Consider the following 27,194-nt stretch of genomic DNA (forward strand, 5'->3'; position numbering starts at 1 on the left):
CAGATCTCATCTTACCTCTTTAGCAACACATAATGCACTATTCATAATGTTACTAGAATATGAAAATGCATTGTTTTATCTGCCCTTGACATTTAAAAATATTGAAGTCTTTCTTTAAGCAAAATGTTGAGTATGTACTAAGTTGAAGAGGAATCTGCAAATTGTTGCATCGTATGCATTTCAGTACAACAAGCAAAGTTCCTCTCATGCTGATGCCAGCACTGACCTGATGTAGAAATGTCTCTTGAATTTTAGTGTTGTGTGTGTCTGCAGTATCCACAACAAGTATTGTTCTCTAATTCTGTAGACTCCCTTACAGATCTTCTTATTGCACAATTCCTGGTATTTTAAATGACTAAACTCTCTGCTTTAAAGCATTTAACTCATTTCAAAAGAGAAATATATCATTGGAATATATTTCTAAGCTCACACAAGTTTCTATTTTTCCAATGGAAAAATTAATATAAGACCGTGTCTCATTTTCGGGAAACAAAGTATTTTTCCAATGGAAAAATAGAAAAAAATTCTTTGGAAGAAATGTGAGGAGCGAACTGTGGCTATTGTTTCTCACCGGTTTCTGGTTGCTGGATGTTTCTCTTGTGTGTGGTATTAAAAATCAGCATCAATTACAGTGTTATTTCACCACCAGATAAAGTTTTCTCATTTAGAAATAAACTGTCACGTTTAATGGTTGCGGGCGTCTTAGATTTAATGCAAATATGACAACTAAGTTTAAAGAAAAAGACAAAAATACTGTTCACAGTAATTCTGTTCTTCTAGGCTCCCCGTGCAAAAATGAACCAACAAAGGTCTAGAAGATTCAGAGCATCAAAGGAAGGAGTGGAAGGTGCAGAAGAGAAGCAGAGAATAAGAGAAGAAATCTTGGGAAAAGGCATGTATTTTTTTCCTAGTGTATGTCAGTAGCAGGTGACTGTAAAGTTCTTTCTTATGAAAGTATGTTATTCTTGGAAGAAATAAGTATTTCAGATAGCAGTTGACTTGCCTGGGATAAAAAAAAATCTGGTGCACACATTTGAAATTTGTTTGAATAAAATGATGTCCATGTGATCAAAATTGTGTGTATTATTTGGCTGCTATGCGCAGAGAAGCTGACTTGTGACAGAGGGCACAAAATTCAGGTATGTGTAGCTTTTAAAAAAACTACAGTGGACCCTCGACCTACAGAAATAATCTGTATTGGAACAGTGTCCGTAGGTCGAAAAGTCTGTAGGTTGAATATGCATTTCCCATAGAAATGCATTGAAAACCATTTAATCCGTAACCGGCCCAAGAACCCCCTCCCCACACACACAAAAATTAAAATAAATAGAACTTACCTTTATGAAGCCTTCCAGGGGTCCCTTGCTGCCGCCATCGCCGCTGCCCAAGGCCTCCAAGGGCTTCGCCGCCGCTGCCAGAGGCCTCTCGGAGGTCCCCCGCCGACACAGGCTTTCTCAGGGTGGACCGGGTCTACCAGGGGAGGGCTTCCCCCAGTAGGCCTGGTCTACTCCCCAGGAACGCCTGGGGAGTAGACCGGACCTACTGAGGGAAGCCCTCCCCTGGTAGGCCCGGTCTACCAGGCTTTCCCAAGCAGTAGACCGGGCCTACTGGGGGAAGCACTCCCCTGGTAGGCCTGGTCTACCAGGCTTTCCTGGGTGGTAGACCGGGCCTACCAGGTGAAGCCCTCCCCTGGTCGGCCCGGTCCACCCTGGGAAATCCTGTGTCGACGGGGGGGGCACCGAGGGGCCTTCCCCACCGCCATTGGAGGCCTCTTGGGGGTTCCCCCTGCCACTGATTGAGCTCCGAAGCACAATCGGCGGCAAGGGGGACCTCCACAGGCCTTCCCCGCCACCATGGGAGGCCTTTGGAGGCTCCTTTGGAGGCTCAATCGGCGATGGTGGGGGACCTCCGAGATGCCTCCCATGGTGGCGGAGAAGCCCTGGAAGGTATCCGGAGACACTGCGGCATACGGACTGGAAGGGGGAGGCGGGGAAAGTGCCAAATTGGCACTTCCGGTCCGTAGGTCGATTCCCTGGCCGCAAGTCAATTGGAAATCTTGCGGCCAGAGAAATCCGGACCTCAAAAAGTATGCAAGTGGAGCCGTGTGTACGTTGAGGTTCCACTGTAGTTTCTTGCCCTTATTTTTAAGATGTGCTTGAAACTAAATGGGCCATTTGCTGTGAAATTAGAAGTTACTGAATGAGATTTCTAGTAATACAATCTGTTTGCATAGCTCCTTGCCTTGACCTGTGTTTGGCAGAAGCAGAGTCAGTTGTGTGGCATAAAAGGCAAAGTTCACAGAGTTTGTTCATAATGGCTCATAATTCATATTTAAAACTGAAATTGTAATTCTGTGGAAACTTATTGGTAGAGACTTATTGGAGAAAAGCTCCACTAACTGCTGTGAGCTTACCTCTTAGTAAACATGCATAGGATTATTTAAACAAACCACTCTTTGCTAGAATTAGCTGCAGTTCCCATAACAAGAGTTGTTATTGATTCAAAAATTAGTTCTGGAAGGACAGGCCTCTTGTTCCCTCCACCTCAGAACTGTCTTTGTCAAAGTAGTTTTTAACTCCATTATGCTTTTTTTTTCTTCAAAAAGGTGGATATCTGCCTCCAGAAGAAGTAAAAGAAAGATTTGACAGCAATTGCATTACTCCAGTAAGTATTCTTAATCTTAGTCTCTAAATTGGATTTAACACTCTAAATCAGTAGTCCCCAACCTTTTTGGGACTGCAGACTGACTGAGCCTCTGAGGAAGGCAGGGCACTCCCGTGCTCGTGCTCTCGGGTGCATGCGTGAAGTGGTGAGAGAGAGCACATGTGCCAGCGCCAGCATGAACACTCCCCTACCTCTTTGCGCATGAGCAGGAGTGTCTGCACGCCCCAGCGCACACGCGCCCACCCCTTAACATGGGTGCTCAGGCACTTGCATGAAGGAGTGGAGGAGTGCTCATGCCGGCGCTGGCACGCGTGCACAAAGCAGCTGTGGGGAGGGAAGTGTGTGCGGGGGGTTGGGTGGGTGGGAGGTCTGTCTCTGCGGCCCAGTCCGGCTCAGGCCACAGACAGGCATCGGGTTGCGGACTGGGGTTGACAACCTCTACTCTAAATAACAATTGGCTATCTCAGTCACAGCAGAACTGGTGAATCAATTTGTGACTGGGTAAATAAACATGTGTATTAACTCCATTTATTCACTTGGCATGTTCTGCTTTGATTGTGGGTTGGATTCAGATTCCCTTCCTCACAGGTGGGGAGCTCATTTTAACAACCTCACCTTCAATAGGACCTGGACTGGGAGGGAACAGGACCTGTACAACAACCTGTCCTTCTCATTTCCAGGGGACACGTCCTCTGCTGTGAAGCAATAAAACATTGAGGTTTTATGGCAATCCATAAATAGAAGGTGACACATTCCTTCTAATTTAGGCCTTATTGTTTGCGCAAATGGACATTATTGTCAGATTTTAAGACATCTTTAAAGTTGCTATACCAGTGTCAGTGTCATTATTATGCATTTGTGGGAAATATACACTGCTGTTATTCTTGTAGGTGAGTGGGAAGATTGTGGTTTTCTCTTTCTTTAAAGAGAAAAAATGCCGCAGAAGATCTGAATGAGCAAGAGCAGGAACTCCTGTGTGTTATGTAACACAGTTGATATAAAGTTGAAGTAACTTGTAGAGTTTGGTAAAATTCAAACATATAATTTCAGCATGATCATTAGCTACGTTTTTCTGAGCCTGTTTGCTTGCTGGTTGTAATATATATATGTTTTATACATGACTCTATGCATGTAAAACATGTGCTCTGTGTGTGTGTGCGCGCGCGTGTGTGTGAGTGAAAGGGGGCATTATATGTGTGTGTACGCGTAATCTGCTGTAAATTTGGTGTGTCATTTTTCCCAGTTACAGTTATTATGCTTGACTTAAATATTTGGACCACAGTGCTCTGCTGAATAATCATTGTAATAATAATAGTAATAAAAATAATAACAATGCTATTCAAGTATGTAGATCTAAATTATCTGCTGCATTCCTACTCTTTAGGGAACAGAGTTTATGGACAACCTTGCTAAATGTCTCCGTTTTTATGTTGCTGATCGTTTAAATAATGATCCAGGATGGAAAAATTTAACGGTAAGTTTCATTTTCATTATGTCCATTTAAATGAATCTCATCCTGTTCTCGACTTTAGTTCTCAAATACAGTGGTGCCTCGCTTAACGAGCGCACCGTATAACGATGAATTCGCATAGCGATCCCTTTTTTGGGATCACTAATGCGAAGGCATCGCGTTGGCCTCTATGGCCGAAAATCGCATAGTGAAGGTCGGTAAGCGGTTCGCTTACCGACCTTCGCTTTGCGACCCGTGGATCAGCTGTTCGGTGGGTCCAAAATGGCTGCCGGAACAGCTGAAATGGCCGCGCACAGCGTTTTCGCGCCCTTGGTAAGCAAGGGGAGGGTGCGAAAACGCTGCGCGCGGCCATTTCAGGTGTTCCGACGGCCATTGTCGACCCGCTGAACAGCTGATCCGCGGTCTCGCTGCGGCCGAAATGGCCACACGCAGCGTTTTCGCGCCCTCCCCTCGCTTACCGAGGGCACGAAGATGGCTGCCGGACCCCGGAAGCATCGCTGAACGGTGAGTTTGGGGCCGATTTGGAACGCATTAAACATCGTTTAATGGCTTTTTTTGTTCCGTTCAGTGATGTTTCGCTATAGCGAAGGTTAATCCGGAACGGATTAACCTCGCTATGCGAGGCACCACTGTATATTTTTTAAAGCAGATGGTTTGCAAAATAATAGGGCTACACTGAAGATGGACAGCTATACAATCATGTTAAGCTGTTGCATAGGAGCTCAAAAACTGTTCAACTATGTTGCCTAATATAGCAGATGAAACACATGTGAGAAATGCCTGCCCCTTCAAATGTTGTTGGATTGCAGCTCCTATCAGCCTTAGTTAGTGTAGCTAATTATGTGCCAAGACAGATCTGTCTGCTTCAAAGAAACAACAACTGATGTGCTTTGAAAAATTATGTGCCAAGTTGAATGGTATCCACTGTTTTACCTTCTTGGAGTAAGAAGCCTTGCCGAAATACATGATAGTAATGAAAAGAAGTTCAAATTAGGATTCCCTCATGCAGCTTGCTCTGTTGCTGACAGACTTAACAGTGGAGGGTGAGATACCAGAAGCATCAACTGGAAGTGTAACCTCATCCTGGATTTGCTAGATAAAGTGTAGGGCAGGAGGCTTTATCAGTTAGACTTTCAGGGTTTCAAGAATAACTGCTGGATGTTGTTTAGGGAAATACAGTGGTGCCTCACATTACGACATTAATTCGTTCCAGCAAAATCGCTGTAGAACGAAAACAATGCAAAAATAAAAAACCCATTGAAACGCATTGAAACCCCTTCAGTGTGTTCCAATGGGCTGGAAACTCACCGTCTAGCGAAGATCCTCCATAGGGCGGCCATTTTCGGTGGCTGTCTTGCGAGGAATCTGTCCCAGAAAACAGCAGGGAGCCATTTTATTTACCTGGCGGCCATTTTGAAACCATCAATCAGCTGGAGAAAAATCGTCGTTTTGCGGAGAATTGGTTCTGGAAGTACAGAACCGATCATCACAAAGCGAAAAAAACCCATTCAGACCATCGTCGTAATGCGGTTTTGTCGTAATGCGGGGCAATCATAAAGCGAGGCACCACTGTAATGTATTCCTTTCTAAGCGTTAGAGAGAAGTAAGCCTCCAGTTTTAAGAATAAAAAAATTGGGAAACACTGGACTAAATAAGATTAATTACTAGTCATTTTCAAGGTGCTGTCAAGTATTAAGTGTTTCAGCTTATGTTTTCTGTTGCCTCTTTTTTCTTGTTCATAGGTTATCTTATCTGATGCTAGTGCTCCTGGTGAAGGTGAACACAAAATCATGGATTATATACGAAGGCAAAGAGGTAAAGCAAGGGATAGAGAAGACTGTTGCCAAAGGAGGAGTGGCAAAAATAATCACTTCCTTTTCCTTTTCTGTGGGAGTATCTTCTGTCCATACTATCACTTGTGGAAACTTTAGGTTGAAGCTAGTGGCCAAAATCTTACTGATGTACATTTCTACTGTGCAAGCTGCTGACATCATCCTCAGTGCCAATAAAATTTAATTGTAATTATTTGAAAGCCTCAGAGGCATCGTGCTATTATATTTTAGGGATTTTTTAAACTGTGACCATCCTATATGTCTTGCAGTTCTCCTTTTAAAAGTTAACAATGTAATAATAGTGATTGTGTCTATTTTGATCACCAGTATCTTTCCAGTTTGTTGCTGCAAACTACTGTGTAAGATAATTTCATGTAGATCCAAAGAACACAAGCTTTAAGAGGGAAAAAGGTGCAGCAGAGACTGGAGAAGTTTCTCTAACCCCTCTCCTTAATAGTATATATTTATTTCGAACAATTAGTGTAAAAGCCTTTGAAACCAAGTTGGTGTAAGAAAAAGTACCATTTTTTTATAATTTAGTGCTAAAGCCAAATAAAACCTTTGAACAATCTTCACCCCATCCCCTTCCAGAAGGACCATTTTGCTCTCTTGAAGGCTTTGGAGATCTTAAATAATAAAAACATTCCTTAATTATCATTAGTCTGTGTTTTAATGATCCAGTGGTTTATCCTCCTTTCTAATATATTTTATTTATTTATTTATTTATTTATTGGATTTATATACCGCCCCATAGCGCTACAAGCACTCTCCGGGCGGTTTACAATTTTAATTATAAAGGCTACACATTGCCCCCCCAGCAAGCTGGGTACTCATTTTACCGACCTCGGAAGGATGGAAGGCTGAGTCAACCTTGAGCCGGCTACCTGGGATTTGAACCCCAGGTCGTGAGCACAGTTTAGTCTAATCTGCAGCATTAAGTAGTACTTAACCTGTTCTGGAGGAATCAGATTCATAGTTTAGAGGTGCCTCTTGCTCCAGCACTATCACAAACGGCCCAAGCTTTCTTTGTGGCTCAGGCACCTTTTATCAAGTTTGGCTATCTTGCCAAGTGCAATGATCTGCCCACAGTTATCCGTGCTGTGGTAATATCCTGCTTAGATTATTTAAATGTTTTGTACCTGAGTGCCTTGGGAAATGGTCCTAAAACTCCACTTGACCAAAACAGGACAACAAAGCTGTGATGGAGTGGTGTGATCGTATTGATTGGTACTTAATTGACTCGCAAACATTTTCCAGACCCAAATCAAAGCATTGGTTTTAGCTTTTAAAGCCCTGAACAGTTTTGGACCAAAATACCTGAGAAGTCATATTATCCTATATATGCCTGTGCAAATGTTGAAATTCTTAGAGGCTCCGTTTGCTCAGGGTTCTTCTGCCAAGGGACTCTGGATGGCTACTAAAGGAAAAAGTCTCTTGGTTAGTTGAAATTCAGTTGTTGAGCTCGGTAGCATCATGGCCATTCCAGCACCAGATGAATATTTTTTCTTTATTTTAAGTATTTTAGGGGTCCATGGCTTTGCTGTTTTTAAAGTTCTTATATGTAATGAATTATTTTAGCCATCTAATTTTACTCTGTCTGCTAGAAATTTGTAGATGGTGAATTGTTTTGTGACATTGTTACTATAGCACGCTTTATTCTAATTATATTTTCTGTTTGTGAACTGCTAGATAGTAATTGTTATTGAATGGTCTAATGCGAGTAAGGTCGTATATTTGGAAGGATCTGTTAGTCAGTAGACACCGCTTTTAATATGTTACAATCTATGGTGAAGAGTGAAATGGAGGTATAAGAGTCTGTGTATAGTTCTGCTCTTTAGGATTGATCTCATTATTACATCCCTCCATTAATTTCCAATTTAATTAAATGGTAAGGCATTGATTAGGGACGTGGTGGCGCTGCGGGTTAAACCGCAGAAGCCTCTGTGCTACAAGGTCAGAAGACCAGCAATCATAAGATCGAATCCACGCGACGGAGTGAGCTCCCGTCGCTTGTCCCAGCTCCTGCCAACCTAGCAGTTTGAAAGCATGCAAATGCGAGTAGATTAAATAGGGACCACCTCGGTGGGAAGGTAACAGTGTTCCGTGTCTAGTCGTGCTGGCCACATGACCACGGAAACTGTCTTCGGACAAACACTGGCTCTATAGCTTGGAAATGGGGATGAGCACTGTGCCCTAGAGTCAGACACAACTGGACTAAATGTCAAGGGAAACCTTTACCTTTACTTAAGGTGTTGATTAAACTGTTTGGTAGTGATAGGTGCTAATTAGAGATGGGCACATACCTTGGTTTGGAGGTTCATACTGGCTCAAATGCACGACACCACAGGTGCCAGACGTTCCCTTCCCCCACCTTCCCTTCCATTATCCACTTACCAGTCAGAACATGCTTCTCTCTTCTTCCTCTTTGGGTGTTTGACCAGTCCCCAGCAGGAGTATGGGTTTGCCTGTCCTGCCTTGTCTGAGTGGGCCATCAGCCAAGGAGGCAGGATAGGGAGGAGAGTAGTGTCCACTGGCTAGTGAGTGGGGGAACCAGCTAATGATGAGGGGTAGGGAACGCACTGCATGAACCCCTGAACTGAGATTTGTGCCCTTCTCTAGTGCTAATGTATTAATAACCTTATTCGGTATGCTAATTAAAACCCATCCAAGCCTGCTGCCTTTCAGGTTTTCAGTTTCTTCATCTCATTTCTTACTGTTTCATGGTATATAGGTGCAGTGAAAATATATGTCATCTTGTTGAGTACTAATAATAAGTAATGCATCAAAGTCTCTTTCTGTTCCCTCTATCTGAGAATAATCAGATTTGTACAATTAAAACATATTTGTTTTCTTTTGTTTTAGCTCAACCGAACCATGACCCAAATACACATCACTGTTTATGTGGTGCTGATGGTATGTCCATCTCTTAGTTTTCTTCATTAGTAGAAATTGTTCTGTATGTTAAGTAAAGAATTATATCTGTGGCTCTTGAACAGGGGCAAAGTGCAGTGTTGTAGGCTATTCTGGATGGGATTACACATCCTCTAAAGCAGTGATCCCCAACCTTTTTAACTCCACAGACCGGTTGGGGAAGGCAGGGCACCCCCCCATGCTCACACGCACGTGCGAAGGGGTGGGGTGGGGCACTCCCACACACATGTGCGAAGGGGCTGTGATGGAGCAGGAGCAGGAGGACGTGCGGGGGATGGTAGATCTGTCTCTGCGGCCCAGTGCAGCCCAGGCCATTGACTGGCACTGGGCCGTAGACCAGGGGATGGGGATTCCTGCACTAAAGAACCAAGTTTGCAGATTGGGGTTCCTCGGGAGCCATTGTCACTCTTGGACAGACAGATGGCTGAGGGTGTCTTTGCTTAAGTTTGGTGGGTGTGCAAGTTGCATCTATTCCTAGGGAGGCAATTGGATCCTTTCAGTGATCCATGCTTGGAATAACTCTCAGATTACTGTAGTGTACTTTATGTGGGACTGTCCCCAGACAGTGTTCAGATGCAATACATAGAAGAGAATGCGGCAGGAAGACTATTGTTTGGTTGTGGGCTTTAGAGAGTGTGAATCTTATTGAGCTTTTACCCCAGTGTGACACAGGTAGTGTAACTTTTGGAAGCAAATAGCCTCAAGTCAAGAAGTCACTGCAGACGTTATTGAGTGCAGGGTTGTGCAATTCAGTGCATGACAGATAATATCTAGGATGATTTTTTTTAAACTTCAGGCAATTTACCCCCAAACGTAGTGCCACTTGTATTATAGCTTTAACCAATAGGATTGTGGTTTCTATTTTACGAGTCTTGAATCAACTGTAGTGGCTTCTATTTTGTTTCTTATCTTTATCTTGACATAAAAAGCTTTAAATAGCTTGGGACAGGAATATCTAAATGGTTATTTATTCCTATATGACCATGTTGATATTTTGCTGTCCTCTGCAGAGATCCTTTTGCTTGCCCCACAACTGTGGAGTTAGGTTGGTAGATACACATGCCAGGATTTTGTTTTTTTCTGCAGCATCATTTCAACTCAAGAGAAGTCAGGCTGGTGCTCTCTTTACTGAGCTTTTTATAAGCATCAAACCTTTTTTTTTTCCATGTTTTTGGCTTTAAAAATCACTTTCTTTCTTCATTTAAAGAATGTTTTGTTTTTGTTTTGAATTGTTGGTGATGATCTTGTTTTACTTCACTTTGGGAGCAAATTTATAAATACTTTGAATAGAAGGAAATAATAATAATAATCACAGTATGGAGACTTGTAAACATAACACTTCTCTATATAGCCTATTTGGTACTAACAATGTTCTGTCACTATTGACTTCTTTATACAAGAACAAGAGAGGAGGAAGGAACTTGAAACCCATGGTTTCTTTCCAGATCTCTTTGGGTGGGGGTGGGGGTTAACTGAACTGAGCCATTGTTGCAGCTATTTAATCAAAAGAAAAGTTAATATTTGAGTTTTGCCCCCTTTTTTTATAGCTGATCTTATCATGCTTGGATTAGCTACACATGAACCAAATTTTACTATTATTAGAGAAGAGTTTAAACCTAATAAACCTAAGCCATGTGGTCTGTGCAATCAAATTGGACATGAAGTTAAGGACTGTCAAGGCCTGCCGAAAGAAAAACAGGGGGAGGTAAGTTGAACATTTTGCCTTACTGTATTTTGTAAGAACCAGTGTGGTATGCATAGGTAGATGCAATAAATTAAGAAGTGGGAAAGCCTGAATCAGATCTTGACCAAGTTGTGATTAACTATCTCTCAAACTAACTTACATTATCTGTTGTCAGAGGGACAAATCCAAAGACCATTGTAAACTACAGTAGGACCCCCATATCCACTGGGGATTGATTCCAAGCCCCCCCCCCCGATACTGACAATTGCAGATAATAGCAAATGGGATAGAGTTGCAATATAGTGAAACCACAGCAATTGTTTACTGTGGTTAGGATATTTGGGAATACCCTCTTAGTACAGGCAGAAGTGGCACAGAGAGAGCAAACCTGGAGTTGTTGAGACATGTTATGATTATTGTGCATCTATGTTAGATTGATTCTAACAAACCATGGTTGAAGTTTGGACTAGTGTTTTATATATAAATGAAGCATTATGTTGAAGCAATTTTCCAGACTTTACAATTTATGGCACCTCCTTGAATGTATACTTTAATGTGGCAAGGGGATTTGAGTGTGTCAAGGAAACTAAAAGCAATACCATCAGAAGGCCAGACTCCTAGCAAAGTTACTTAAGGTGGAATGTTTAGTGTTGAGACGCCAGACTAAGAGGCAGCCATCCTTTTAAGAAATTAATGGTCACATCAGCAGAAGAAAATTGATACTTCTAATGGGGATGGGCAGAGAAATTCTAAAACAGTAACTATTCACAAACAGTAGAAGGTGATACTGGCAGAAGATCTTTCACGGACAGTGACAGCCACTCTCAAAGTAACTTGTGGTATAACACACACATAAAGACATTGGTAAATGACTTCTCAATGCTTTATATCTTGAAACCCCTATGATGAAACAGTCTAAACAAAGCAAGTGATAGAACTGAAAATGAGATTCCCTCAGTTTGAAAACATTCAAATTAATTACAGTGGTGCCTCACACATCAGATTGTAAGGCTCCCTAGATTTCCCCTTCAACCTGGGCAAGTCGTTGGAGGCCTCATAATGGGGATGAGCCATTAATGTCTGAACATCTCCACCACAAATCCTGTGCTAGTACTGAGTCTGCCATAGGCAATTTTCAGACATTAAAGTCGTCCCCCACCCAGTGGCCCTTGAAAGTCTTCACCAGATCAAAAGGGATCCCTAAGGAGCTTTGAAACATGAGACAGGGAGTAGAAAAATCTTAATGAAAAGGCTGAAACATCACCAGCCTCATGCATGTGAAGCTGCACTAACAGGATTCCAGCCTAAACCACAGAAGGGCAGCTATGAAGGAACTACAAAAAGTTCCTTATATGTAAGGATGTGTTATCGATGACCAAGGCCAAAATCATCTGTACCACTGTATTCTTGATTACTATGTATGAATGTGAGTGTTAGATAGTGAAGAAATCTTATTCGGGGGAAAAAAATTCATTTGAAATGTGGTTTGGGAAGAGAGCTTTATGGATGCAGTGGGCTGCTAGAAAGATAAATGTTGGGTCTAAGGCAAATCAAACCTGAACTAGAGGTTAAAATAACTAAACTGAGACTAACATACTTTGGACATATTATGAGAAGATAAGACCCACTGGAAAAGTCAATTAAAAAAAATGGTACAAAAGCGGAAGGCAGTAGGAACAGCTGAATACAGCTTGATTGATTTAATAAAAGAATCTTCTTGATTTTGCAAGACCTGAGAAGATCTGTTAATGACGGGAAATTCTGGAAATCATTAATTCATAAGGTCTTCGTAAAGTGGAATCAATTTGATTGCACACAACAACAACAAAAAACAACAATTTATAGGATTGCAATCAATTCTGTGTATTGAGAATATATGTCAGCTATCTCAGAATGCATATAAAGTGCATATGGTCATTGGAGAGCGAAGAGGAGGATGAGGATGGCAAATCATAGATAACACATGTACATTGATTAAGGGAACAACCCTGACAAACTCACCTGAGAGTAAACATCATTAAGCATAATGGAATTTACTTGGATAATCATGTGTCAGATCCTGCTGAAAAAATAATTTTGGTTACATTTCCCCCCACTTTTATGTTTGAAGGCTGCAATTCTATAAACACTTTAGTAGAAAAACCCTTTGGAATTTAAAAGGCCTTTTGTGTGAGCATACATAGATCTACTGCAAGATAAATTATTTTAAAGTACACATGTAAATAATATGTAATATTTTTTTTCTCGGCAGCATGATCAGTTTGCAGATTGTCCTCCTGGTATGGAACAAGAATTTATTTTTATTCGCCTATGTGTTCTGAAAGAAGTAAGTATATGTATTTATTTTTTTAATTTGCATCCCACTGTCCATCACAGCACAGGGCAGTTAACAACCTCTGTAAAAGATGTTTAAAATTATAACTCCTAAATATGTTTTAAAATTACAGGCCAAAAAAAAAAAAAAAAGAACACTTGCCTTACACTCTGAGCATTATACAAATTTAAAAATCCATACTAGTGACTGAATAACACCAGTGTAGGGCATTACCAAATCTCAACTAGAAGGGAGTACCATAGCTGGGGCACCAATACCAAGAATGCCCTGCAGTGTGTGCCTGCATATGGACCACACTGCTCTGTGGCACCATCCTGCCCCATCTTAAATCATGAGTGAGTGTGCAACTACACAGTGAGAAAAATGCATAGTTACTCACCATGAAGTCGCAACTGGGAGTCCAGATTTTCCTGAGTAAATTCAAGTTAACTGGCCACCCAGGAAGAGAAGAGGAAAGTGGCTAAACAGTCTTGTTTACCACTTGTTAACATGGCTCTCCTGTAGCCCTCCTGATTTTCTGGAGGCTTAGCTACAGGAGAACTACCTTAACAAGCTATAAACAAGGGCTGAGCAGCAATTTCCTCATCTCGTTTCCTCTTTTCAGTCTCTTACTCTCACTCTGTATCTACATGGCCTAGCACAATGGTGGCACCAAGCTTTTTTAAAATAGCATTATTCTGCCTGATGGGGATCGCAGAGAGCAAAGTCTGTGCAGAATCACACTTTTCTGCATCAGTTCAGACAATCACACTATTTGAATGGGTACAAATAGATCCACTCTGAAAAAAAGTAGAATCTCCAGTGGTAGACAAAAAAAATCTTGAGTGGAAACTCCAGGCTGGTTTGCATTTGCGTTTACATCATGTGTTCAACAGAAAAAATATATGACCGTCCTAATTCTATAGCATTTCCTGCATTTAATGTCAATGTGGTTACACCCTAAGTCAGTACTGGGAAATTTAGGCCTCCCAAGTAGCTGGGACTTGAGCGGCATAGGGATTTGTACTAGTGCCATGATTTGGGTGTGGTAGACCAACAATTAACACAGAAATTTCAAAACAGATGGAAAAATCTCTTGCCAGTGCTATTAGCATACTGAGAATAGCTTTCTGCTATATGATCTAAGCCTGTGAATAATGGCCTCAAGCCCTTTTTCAGGTCTGGTATTAAGAAGAGATGGCTGTTGTCTGGTGCATATGGAAGCCTTTGTCAGGGTGGGTGCAAACGGAGAGCATGCCCAAGACAAGTGACTTGAGGACTGGGAGAATGGGAGTGTTTGACTTGTGCAGAGCTACTGGATGGGAGTTCATAAAAACAACACTTGGTTTTGCTTTGTTTTTTTATTAGGTGGGAGAGTGTATTTCTTTATAGTAGGTTTTCCAGTAGAATAGGAGGATAGTTTATTTTCCTTCTGGAGATCTGTGGATAGGTAAGGTCATTAGAGACAATGCCATTAAGCGCCAGTGACTTAAGTTGCTCACCTTCCTTCTGTGGGTAATGTACTTTTTCTGTACTGTATTCCAAGTAATCAGTAGACATAATAAGTCCCAATGTAATTTAATAGAATCTCTTGTTCATTCTCTGTCTTTCTTCCTCTTTTAAAATAATTATAGTATTTGGAAAGAGAATTAACGATGGCCAGCTTGCCTTTCACTTTTGATGTTGAAAGAAGTATTGATGACTGGGTTTTCATGTGTTTCTTTGTGGGAAATGATTTTCTTCCTCATTTACCATCACTAGAAATCAGGTAAGGAAAACAGTATTTTTTTCTATATATATAGAAATACTTAAAATTGTGTGTGTGTGTGTGTATGTGTGTGTGTGAGAGTGTGTATACATATATATATAATTCTTAAAATTTTTTTATAGCCAAAGATAAGAAATGTTGCTTTCTGAAGATTATAAATTACCAGTTTTGTCAGATGCAGGAGGTATTTTAAGTGTCCCAGAGCTAGGAACATTAGTTTTTAAACAGAACCTGTCAAGTGGCCAGTTTTGTTTATTGCACCTTGAAAATACTCCCCAAAGCCAAGCTTCCTTTGCCATTTTCTTTCCAGGCACTTTGAACAGCAACCTCCTACCCTCAACACATACTCCAATTGGAGATTGACAAGATTTGTTGTCTAACACACTGAAAAAGTGAAAGTTTGTCTGGTATTCTATAGGTAGAGGTTTCTTATATTCATTAACTGAACTGTCAAGCCAAACTGCTTCTCATAAAACTCAGTTCACCTAGTTCTTTCCCAAGTATATTCACCAGCAGAAATAAAATGTTTTATCCATGCTGGAGTGGTGCCAAGTTGGCTGGAAGGAATCCTAGTCAATAGCAAATGTCTCAAAGACATTTTTGCTGTGGAATGGCAGGATAGTAGGTGAGCTCAACTTTGTTTGTATGTACAACAACCCGAGAAACAAAATGAGTTGTTTAATTGTATTTACTTATTTGCAGAGAAGGAGCAATTGATCGTCTAGTTGGCATATATAAAAATGTGGTACACAAAACTGGCGTAAGTGATCCCTACTTCCACTTTACTAATAACTTGTTGAACTTCAGAAGGAGAATGTAGTTAACAACGCTATTCTGATATTTTGCAGGGATACCTTACAGAAAACGGCTATGTGAATTTGCAAAGAGTGCAGATGATCATGTTAGCTGTTGGAGAAGTTGAAGATAATATTTTTAAGAAACGAAAAGATGATGAGGTAAAAAGTGACTGTGTGTTTGTTTTTATAAAACGTTAATAGCAATCAGTGAAAACAGTATACATGATTGTTAGTGTAATATTTGTTATTCTTTCTTTTGTATTGTTGAGGTATGAAATACTGAGCAGTAGGGCACTGGACTTTTGTGGGAAGTTTTAAGGCAAAAACCACAAAAGTAGGCTTTTAACTTTTACTTGTGGGTTCTTGTGTTAAGTACCAAAAGAGTTTCTTAAACATGAACAATTTGTTTAAACAAAAGAGGGATACAGAATAGTTTTGTGTTTTTTCCTGTTCCCTCTTTCATTAAACTTCCCCCCCCTTATGTATCAAATGGCCTGGGAAAATTTTGAGTTTTGTGAAGGCTGCTGTCTGCAACCAATAAGAACTTCTGAGAGGGAGCAGGAATTTTAAAGGTGAAAAGGCCCAACATTGACTAGAATCCAGTGAGGATCTGTGTTGCTCTTTCTTTACTTCACCAGTATGGTTTTGTGCTGCCTGCCAGGGAGGCGTGTGCACAGGGAAAACTTTAGAGCCAGCAGAGGAGCAGATCAGTCTCTGACTGTTCTTTTAACTCTTTTTTTTACACCTTTGTTGAATGGCTACTGCAGCTATGGGAGGCAGGGTGAGGAGACAAGAGAAAAGGAGGTCGCAGCGGCCTCTGCCTTTTATGTTTTTAATGTTTTTTCCCTCTTTACTCTGGCTTACTGTGTAAGAGTCCACAGTACTTTTCTATTTTAGTGCTATGTATGTATGTATGTATGTATGTATGTATGTATGTATGTATGTATGTATGTATGTATGTATGTATGTATTTATTTATGTATTTATTTATGTATTTATTTATTTATTTATTTATTTATTTATTTATTTATTTATTTGCCACTCATTTCCATAGGGACCCCCAAGGTGTCTCATAACAATTAAAATAACACAGTATTCACAGTTAAAAGCCAGTAAAAACTATACCCAAAGACACTTAAACAATTATCAATTTTAAAACCACCCTTATAAGCAATTCTTAAAACAGTTTAAAAGCCATTTAAAAATCTCTAAATTCAATAAATACAGCATTCCTGAGACCCTGACTTATTACTGTCTGAAAAAGAAGGTATTTGCCTAGCTTAATGGGGCAGTGCATTTCAAAGCCTGGGAGTAGCCATGAGAATGATTTATCCCATGTCCTAACCAAGCAAGCCTGGGAAAGTGGTGGAACTGAGAGAAGAGCCTCCCCAGAGGGTCTTAAAAGCCAAGAAAGCTCCATAGAGAGATAGGATCCTTTAGATAGCTTGGGCCCAAGAAAATTAGATAGAAGAGGAAAACATTAAAAGTATAGAAGTTTTTTTATATGTACAATAGGATGAATTGTGAGAAAAAATCTGGGTAGTGATAGCAAAAGAATGTCTTTTTTAAGACCACCAGAAATCAGTATACAAATATATACATTGATCAGATTATTACTTCAGATTGAACATCACGTAAAAAATAGAACATGATGAAAATGCTGGTAGTATATGTACTGCTTTCTGATTTTAGCTGCTATGATAATGTTATGCTATGGCGTGTGGAAATCGTTGTCAAGTGAAAGTAAAAATCCCATTGAAATGCATTGAACACCAGTTCAGTGCATTCCAGTGGGCGAAATACCTCAGCGTCCAGCGAAGATCCTCCATAGGGCGGCCATTTTCCGGTGCCTTTAAAGCGAGGAATCCGTCCATTTTACACAGCGGAGAGCCATTTTGAAATCCCGACAATCAGCTGTTTTGATCCTTGTTAAGCGAAAAATCATTTCCCAAAGCAGGGAACCGATCATCGTGAAGTGATTTTTCCCTAGTAAAACATCGTTTTGTGATGGCAAAAGTGATAGCAAAAACTTCATCGTTAAGCGATTTCCTCGTCTAACGAGGTAATCATCAAGCGGGGCACCACTGTAATCTAATGAAGATTGTGAGTTTGTATACATTTTGATAGCATTCCAGGTTTTGAATACCAATACTCTTAATAACAAGTGGATGGTTGTGTAAATCAGTGGTCCCCAACCTTTTCTGAACTGCGGACTGGCTGGGGGGGGGGTTCCATGTGCAGGGGGCCGGGGCACCCTCCATGCTCACAGATGGGCGTGGCACATGCTCATGCATGCGTGGATGGATGTGGCACACGCTCATGCATGAGCGGATGGGCATAGCACACTCGTGCACAGGTGGACGTGGCACTTGCTCACGCATACGTAGATGGGTGTGGCGTGCTTGTGCGTACAGGTGGGTGGGCTCTGTGTGTGTATAGGCATGCATAGGGGGAGCACGTGCAGGGGGCGAGAGATGTGCTTCCGTGGCCCAGTCCTGCTCAGGCCACAGACTGTCACCGGACCATGGGTTGGGGACCTCTGGTGCAAATGGCTATGACAAAGTGAATGACTTGCCCCTTTTTTTCCCAGGATAAGCCAATAAATATTTCTGATAATACTCTGTCATGTTCTGTATTTTATATGGCTATAGTTCTCATATTTTTATTCTTCCTTTAGGAGAATTTCAAAAGGAGGCAGAAGGAAAAGAGAAAAAGAATGAAGGTAAATATAAAGCTACTATTCCTGCTTTAGCTGCTTTAATGTCTTTTCTTGGTTATGCCACTTACATTAAGGGAAACCTAGATTTCTAAGACTGGTATTTAAACCAAAATTTATCTTATTTGAACCAAGGCATTTATAAACTTGTAGTGATGTTTGTGCCCAATGCTACCTGTAAACTGTGCGCATGTGCACTTGCCCACCCACCCACTCCCACACAAAGCGAGGGTCCCACATAACGGGATAGAAACTTAGAAGGAACGTTGTTTGTGCCATAATATCATGATTAGTTTAACATACCTAGTTGCTTCTTTAAAATGGCTGTCTCATCAAAATGCATCTTTTGGTAGAAACCAGTATGAAAGACATAACACTTAATGAAGTGCTTGGATTAAGATTTTGAGTTTCTATAATATCGTATTAAAACTGAGTATCAAAAGAAACAAGATTGTGCAGTCTTGTGATACAGGAATGGCCAGCTTCTATCTTTTCAGGGGCATTTCTGTTCTACAAATACTATACTTGAAAGATGCAACTTTCAAAATAAGACCTAACCTGAAAATAAGCCATAGTATGATTTTTCAAGATGCTCGTAATTTAAGCCCTACCCCAAAAATGCCCTAGTTAAGTGAAACCAGGCCCTCCACCATTGTGCAGCATTGTGTAGCAACCAGAAGATGACATGACTGCAAAATAAAGCATCCCCTGAAAATAAGGCCTAATGCGTTTTTGGAGCAAAAATTAATATAAGACCCTGTCTAATTTTGGGGGGGAAACGCTATTGGTGTTAGTTTTAACATGGTTTGGACCCTGGCTATCTGTGAGATCATCTAATGAAACTGTCCAGATACTAAGATCATCAGGCAAGGTCCTCTTGAAAATGCCAGTGCCTTTCTCAGATTTCAGAATGTGCCAGAAAAGGAAGGGGAGGACCTAGAGATACTAATGAGTAAAGCCTTGGCTGCAGAAATAGGGATGGAAGCAGCTGACTTTCATCATTTTTGGAAGCAACTTTCAGGGTGAACACAGCATACACCAGAAGGAATAAGCAATTCATGTGAGATTTATGAAGAAATCAATTACAGACATGGTTTTAAGAGCCTCACAAGATAAACAATTGATAATAGAAGATAAGAAAATAAATGTCTTAAAACAAATTCCCTGGCAAATGAGGCAAAGAAGGAAGCAATACTCCTCCCTTGCATCACTACTTCAACAAAATGGAATTTCATATAGATGGCTGACACCAGAAGGTCTATTTTTCGAATTGATACACAGAGATATGATATAACATCGCCAATGAAAGTGCAAGATTTTATGGAAAAAATGAGAAAAATCTGAAGATACAGGGAGAAGGAAAGAAGGAGGGGAAACCAGAAGAAAGACCTCAAGAGAAATCAGATCGCCCATCACAATCAGAATCAGACACAGAGCTAGGATTCAGCTGAGCGAAGATGTACCAGAGGCATGATGAAGAGAAAACAGAAAGATAGTAATCAACAACAAGATGACTAGAAAACAAATGAAGACTTTTTCAGTCAACATAAATGGTCTGAACTCACCTCAAAAACGGAAGAAGATATTTCTACAACTGCAGAAACAGAAATCTGATGTAATTTGCATTCAAGAACCCCATATGAAAAGAACAGATCAGAAACTGCTGGAATGTTCAAGGTTAGGAAAAATGTTTGTAGCTTTGGACATAAGTAAAAATAAGAAAGGTGTGGCTATGTACATAAAGAAAGAACTGGAACCAAAACAAATATTTGCCTCAGACAATGGAAGGATACTAATGGTGGAAATTCAAAGAAAATGCTAATTAATATTTATGCGCAAAATGGAAATCAAGAAAAAATTTTTAAACAACTGCAGCTAGAACTAACAAATAAGCATTATGACTACTGTTGTGTGATAGGAGATTTTAATGCTGTTTTTGACAAGCTAGACACAAAATCAGATAAAATAACAAAAAAAGAGGAGCAATCTCAAGAAATTTTCTACTTGTCGTAATATTATAGATGTGTGGAGGACATGTAACCCATAAATTGTGGTCAAGTATTGATGCGTGTTGGATCTCAACAAGCCTAATGAAAGAATTGGAGCAAATACACATCTTACCCAACACATTTGCAGACCACAGTCCAATTTTATTACAACTGGGTAGCAAATCAATGGAATTTAATTGGAAGCTCAATACTTCATATCTAAAAATGAGGAATTCATTAAGCAAATAAAAGAAGACATGGATTTCTTCTTCAAACACAATATGAGGCCAGAAACACCAATGACAATGGTCTGGGATGCAAGTAAGGCATTTTTAAAGAGGAGCAGCCATAAGATTTGCATCAAAACGAAAAAGAGAAAGACCGAAAAAATACAAGATTTTGGAAAATAGATTAGCCTCAGATGAATTACAGCTGAAACAAAACCCAACAAAATACAGAACTGAAAAAGAAAATAAAGTTAGTACAACACCAGATAAATATATTGCTCACTGAGGAAACTGCAAAGAAGCTTAAATTTCCAAAGCAAATTTTTTTTGAAAATGCAAACAAGCCGGGGAGATGGTTAGCATATAAATTAAGGAAAGAGAAAGAGAAACCAATAATACGGACATTGAAAGATGAAACAGGGACTGAGAAATTTAAACAAGAAGAAATAAAAACGATTGTTGAGGACTTCTGTCTGAATTTATACAATAGAAAGGTAGTAGACAAGCTCAGAAAGAATATGTAAAGTAATAAAATGTGTAATAAAATGAAAATGACTAAAGACCAAATGCAGCCCTTAAATGAGCCTGTAACATATGCAGAAATTATAGAAGCCCTCAAAAAGCAAAAGAATGGGAAATCACCAGGCCCAGATGGTCTGCCAGCAGAATATTATAAAGAATTAGAAAATGTATTGCTCAAACCATATAAGAAACTCTTGGAATATGTAGAAGAAAAGGGAGAGCTGCCACCAACATGGTCCGAAGCAATAATTTCTCTTATACATAAGGAAAACATGGAGGGTAAAGAAATCAAAAACTACAGACCGATCTCATTACTAAATGTGGATTAAAAAATATATGCAACCATGTTGGCAACTAGATTGAAAAGAATTTTAATACAGACAATACATGAAGACCAGTCGGGCTTGATCCCAAAAAAGCAGATGAAAAATAATATAAGGATAATTTTAAATACTCTGGAATACTATGAAGCACACCCAGAAAAGCAAATGGCTATGATATTCTTGGATGCGGAGAAAGCCTTTGATAATCTAAATTGGAATAATTGGAAGTGCTACAAGTCGAAGAAAGATTTTTGAAATTAATTAAAGCAATCAATACCCAGCTAGAAAAGTCTAATTTTCAAAAAGAAAACAGTTAGCTACTTAGGGATCCAAATCACAAAGAAAACGAGTACATTATTTAAAGATAATTATATGAAGTTGATGAAAGAGATACAGACTAGCTTGGAGAGATGGGACAAATTACAACTATCGCTGATGGGAAGAATAGCAACCATTAAAATGAATGTTCTACCTAAAATTCTATTTTTATTTCAGACAATTCCCATAATATTAAAACAGTCTTTTTTTCAAGATTTTTTTCCCCCATTGGAAAGCATTGAACCCGATTTTGACAGCTGTCAAAATTGGGTTCAATGCATTTCAATGGGGGGGGGGAGAAATTCGCCAAAAATTAACGAAGACTCAGAACAAAGCCAAATTAAGTTTGCACACGTTTTACAAGGTGCTCTAATGAATCCAAGCATTTAAAACAGTTTCTGACTCTTCGTTAATCTTTGGTGAATTCCCCCCCCATTGGAAAGCATTGAACCCAACTTTGACAGCTGTTAAAATCGGGTTCAATGCATTCCAATGGGGGAGAAAGAAATTCACCAAAAATTAACGAAGAGTCAGAACAAAGCCAAATTAAGTTTGCACACGTTTTAGAAGGTGCACTAACGATTCCAAGCATTTAAAACCGTTTTTGAACCTTTTAAGACACACTTAAAATTGCAAAAACGGACATCGCAAAACCATTGGAATGCATTGAATAGGCTTCAATGCATTCCAATGGGGGAAACATTGTATTGCTTAGCGATGTTTCCTATGGGGATTTTCGCTTAAGGACGGCAATTCGTTCCCATTGGAACGGATTAACCGGTTTTCAATGCATCTCTATGGGAAAACGTGTTTCGCTTAGCGATGTTTTCCCATAGCGATGGTTTTTTGAACCAATTAACATAGTTAAGCGAGGCACCACTGTAGTAGAAAAGTGGAAAGTTGAGTTGATATGGTAATATGAATAGATTGGATGTCAGTACATTTTGTGTTCTCTTTCCCCTCCTTTTTTCTCCCCTCATATGCCCCTTTACCTCCTGTACCCCTTACCTTATCCCAAGTTGTTAATTAAAAAAGAAAGAAAGAAAGAAAGAAAGAAAGAAAGAAAGAAAGAAAGAAAGAAAGAAAGAAAGAAAGAAAAGTGCCTGCAGAGGCCTACTTGATGGGCAGTGAAGAAGGAGCTTGTCTGTGCTACTTCCCTACTGTGGAATGTTTTCCCTCAGAATTGCAGTTCGTTTCTATTCTTACTATTTCATAAAAGAAAGCAGAGAAAGCAGCCTTAGTGTGACATATAAGCGGTAGATTTTTAGAACATTGTTTTGACCTTCTTTATTTCATGATGCTGATAAATTATAGCATCCCCACTGATGTGTTCTGATGATTTTGACAGATAGCTGTGTTAGCTGAAAGGTTTGAGGCACTTCAAAAAACTCCAATGGAAGGATTGTTGAAGAGTACCTAATATTTATTCCAAGTAAAATAAATGTTAATTATTCATCAGCACATCAGTTCTGCCAGTGCAATCTAGATTTCAGTGTGGGGTTTCTCTCTTTTTTCCTATTGTTTCTGCTGACTACCCAACCATCAGGTATGGTTCCCCTTGACAATTGTCCAGTTGTGTCTGACTCTAGGGGGTGGTGCTCACCCTGTTTCCAAGCCATAGAGCCAGCGTTTGTCCATATACAGTTTCCGTGGTCATGTGGCCAATGCGACTAGACATGGGACGCCGTAACCTTCCCACTGTAGTAGTACCTATTTATCTACTTGCATTTTTACATGCTTTCGAACTGCTAGGTTGGCAGGAGCTGGGACAAGCAATGGGAGCTTACTCCGTCGCGTGGATTCAAACTGCTGATCTTTTGACTTTGCAGCCCAGAGGCTTTGCAGTTTAACCTGCAGCGCCACCACATCCCTGCTACCCCACCACCATTTTTTCTTGTAATGGGAAGGAGAAGAAAAACAGAGTAGAGATCCACCCAAAACCATGTCTGGGGAGCAGCACAGACTTTAGAAGCAGCAGATCCAAGGCCACCCTCCACATGCACCTTTTCTGCCCAAATTCAGTCTTTTTCATCAGTGGAGGCACCGCCACTGGTCGTGTGATGCATGTAAAGGTATCTGTGATGGTGCCGTCAAACCCCAGTAAACATGCTGCCCCCCTCCACACACTTGACAGTGTTGACCTGCCTTCTAGAAATCATATACAAACTTGCTTGAAAATTTTGCTAGGTGTGAAACATAAGCAAGGCAATATATACTTCCTAGAAATCCACTTTTTAATATAATACTTTTTCTGTTAAATGGTTGCTAATGGGTGCATGTTCAATTTAGAGGGAACAACATTCTATGCCTGGTGGACAGTTCACCCCACAACCTTTGGGGAGGGGAAACAGATCAAGCCATCAGCCGATCAGCAATCCTAGACATGCAGCATTTGAAATGAGAATGCAGAACACCGTAAGTGATAGTTCTGAATTTTGCTATAACAACAGAAAATGTGATAATTTTTTAGGTTTATTGATGGTTCAGTTTTGTTTCTGCAAGTCAGTGCTTTTCAGTACAGCTTTACTGTCGTTCTTTTTAGCTGCTCAAGCTTTAAGTGAAAAACTGTCTACTTAAAATTGAGTCCCATTTTTCACATCAAAGGTAATTATTCAGGAAGGCGACCATGCGCACTGTAACTTTAATTTCCAATCTTCATAAGCTGACATCTTGTTAGTGTTCACATAAGGATTGTGTAACTTGCTGTTGCTAATTGCACTAATTGATAAGGCACCTGGATACATCTCAGTTGCAAAATTGGGTGTGTGGTCAGGCACAGAATTAGTATACACCCTGGGACCTTGGTATTTAGCCACAGTTAGCAACAGCAAAATATGCATAACTTACAAGTTCATCAGTTGGAGTCTGCCATAGTTTCCTACTGTGAATATTCATTATTTTGAAGTAGCCAAACATACCTGTGTTTGGTTATCTATGTTCCAGAACATGGCCAAACAGCCTGAAAAACCTATAACAACCATAGCCAAACATAATTTATTTTTGAACAATTATATTTGGACAGGTCCTCTGTCTGTCTGTCTGTCTGTCTGTCTGTCTGTCTGTCTGTCTGTCTGTCTGTCTGTCTGTCTGTCTGTCTATCCATCCATCCATCCATCCATCCATCCATCCATCCATCCATCCATCCATCCATCCATCCATCCATCCATCCATCCATCCATCCATCCATCCATCCATCCACCCACCCAGTGACTACTACTATTCTGGGCAAAAAAAATACACCAATGGAAGTACAAATAAGGCATCATACACAATACTTTCAAAAGACAATAAAATTACAATAATAATAGGCGACCTGGTGAAGGTTCATAGATACAAAGGAGAATTATCCCCAATGCCAAGCCACTTCAATTATCTTGATTTATTTATTAGTAAAAAGCTGACGAATCATGTAGTAGGCCGATTAGAATTTGGCTGATTTAGTATAGTTACACCATGATATAGATTATCAAGGAAAACATATTTTAAAATAACAATGGTTTTTGGAATTGTGTTCATACAGTGTGTGGTTTTTAAAGTAATGTCGGTTTGGAATGCACAATAAGATTTTAAAGTATACTGTGGTGCCTCGACTTACAAGCTTAATCTGTTTAGAAGATGGTTGTAACTCGAAATGGTCGTATGTTGAAGCACCATTTCCCATTGAAATGTGATCAGTCCGTTCCAGCTGTTTTTGGTTGTACCTAGAGGCGCCGGTTGCAAGTTGAACCATTTATTCCTGTAGGAACGAATGCAAAAGCAGTTAATCCATCCACTACCACTAGAGGGAGAACTTTTCTTCTTTTAACCTAAGATTGCTTAGGTTTAAAAAAGGGCAGGAAAGGAGGGAGGGAGGGAACAATGGGGAAAAGAGGAAAGAAAGAAGGTCATCACTGGGGTACACAGACCCCTCAGACAAAGTTTGTGCTGTTAAGCACAAAAAAAGAGGAGAGAGAGAGAGAGAACACGGGGCGGGGGGGAGAGACTTGAGTCTAAACCACATTTTACACCATTCCAGCAAGCAGAACCCCTTTTCTTATTTTAAAACAAAAAGACTTTGGAGTCACATTTTAAACCCACACATTTTAAAACAAAAGAGAGGTCACAGTATGCAAACCCTAGGAGCCACAGAATGCAAAAATAAATAAATAAATCCAGCAACCATTATTCCAGCAAACAGACCTCTCAGTCTAATTTTACATTTTAAAATTACAGTCTAATTTTCACATTTAATTTTAATTTAATATTACAATCTAATGTTCACATTTTAAACCCACACTGCAAGACCCATCAGAGCACAGAAACATAACCCACCCAGCCCAAACCCACCCTGCAAAACCCATCCAGAGCAGGCAGTTTTTAAAAAGCAGAAAGCAGCACCTTACCTTACCAGGCAGTCCCAAGCCTCCCTGCAAACAAACACACTCTCACTCAGAAGCAGAGGCCAGGCAGTCCCAAGCCTCCTCTGATTGCACACACTCTAACCATTGGGACTAAAGAGCTACAAAGAAGCTCTTCACCGACCAACAGTTAGCTCTCTAATTTATTTATTTATTTATTTATTTGATTTGATTTGTATCCCGCCCATCTGGTCTGGTCAATTCCCCACCTTTTCTCCCTGCCTCTTTTGATCGCAACTCGAAGCTCCAGCTGGAAGTCGAAGCAAAATTTTGCAGCCGGAGCTGGTCGTAATTTGAAATGGCCGTATGTCGGGAAGTTCGTAAGTCAAGGCACCATTGTATAAGCATAAAGGGTCTCCCTCCTGTTACCTACAGTTTTGGAATGGAGGAGTTCTTCATTGTTTATCTACACACCTTTGGCTGATAAAGATATTTCAGGGAGAAAGTGGGTTGTTTGGGAGCACGTCAATGTCATTTTTATACATCTTAGCCTTTCCATTTAGCCTTTCTATTTAGCCTTTCTATTATGTCTGTTTTCAGGCACAATTCAAAGTGCTGATTCCAGCCTATAAAGCCCTAAATGGCTTGGGTCCAAGCAATTTCAAGGACCCAGTCTCCCTTTATGAGCCTGCTCAGCTGTTAAGATCATCAGGAGAGAGCTCTATCTGGAACTCCCTCCCATTGGTAGCCAAGTTGGCCTCATCTTTGCTGTATTCCACAAACAAGCAAAGATATTTCTCTTCAATGCATGAGTGGAGTTTTTTAGTGGACTGATGTGCCTTATTCCTTTAAATGTGCCTTTGGTGTTTTTGTTTGATCCTTTTAAGTATTTGTACACTTACTAATGTTAGCTTTAAATATTGTCTGATGTAAGCCACCTTGGGTCCTTATCAAGGAGAGAGGTGGGATAAAAATATCATTCATTCATTCATTCATTAGATCCACAACGTTAGTGCGTACCTCGAAAAAGAGTAAATGATAACATGTAAAGTGATGCTTAGATATTTGGGGGGGGGAGCAAAATCTCTATCGTCATACTTTGCTGCATCTTCTGACCATTAGGATCCTCCAGTACAACATTGCAGGCTGATTATGGGAAAATGTGTGCTCAAAATTATTTTGTTGCATGGAGGAAAAGGCTTCTATTTGAAAGATATGGCCCAAAGTCCTATCAGTGTATGGAACTGGTTTTTACTGGTTCTTTTGGATCCCAGCTTCTGTACCACCAAAAAATTAGAATGG

The 27,194-nt window shown here is 40.1% G+C and overlaps 1 protein-coding gene across 1 annotated transcript in view; it reads left to right on the forward strand.

The window, feature by feature from the left end:
* XRN2 (5'-3' exoribonuclease 2) overlaps positions 1 to 27,194 on the forward strand; it is a 125,879-nt gene that overhangs the window by 42,798 nt on the left and 55,887 nt on the right. The window contains exons 4-15 of the mRNA XM_020790516.3: positions 781 to 892; positions 2,606 to 2,664; positions 4,049 to 4,138; positions 5,878 to 5,950; positions 8,830 to 8,880; positions 10,446 to 10,603; positions 12,834 to 12,908; positions 14,531 to 14,664; positions 15,367 to 15,424; positions 15,513 to 15,620; positions 18,139 to 18,183; positions 23,845 to 23,970. Coding sequence (XP_020646175.2) covers positions 781 to 892; positions 2,606 to 2,664; positions 4,049 to 4,138; positions 5,878 to 5,950; positions 8,830 to 8,880; positions 10,446 to 10,603; positions 12,834 to 12,908; positions 14,531 to 14,664; positions 15,367 to 15,424; positions 15,513 to 15,620; positions 18,139 to 18,183; positions 23,845 to 23,970 — 1,089 coding nt within the window. The remainder of the gene's footprint in view (positions 1 to 780; positions 893 to 2,605; positions 2,665 to 4,048; positions 4,139 to 5,877; positions 5,951 to 8,829; positions 8,881 to 10,445; positions 10,604 to 12,833; positions 12,909 to 14,530; positions 14,665 to 15,366; positions 15,425 to 15,512; positions 15,621 to 18,138; positions 18,184 to 23,844; positions 23,971 to 27,194) is intronic.

The sequence above is a fragment of the Pogona vitticeps genome, chromosome 4 (assembly GCF_051106095.1).
Source record: "Pogona vitticeps strain Pit_001003342236 chromosome 4, PviZW2.1, whole genome shotgun sequence".
NCBI classification, from domain to species: Eukaryota; Metazoa; Chordata; class Lepidosauria; order Squamata; family Agamidae; genus Pogona; species Pogona vitticeps.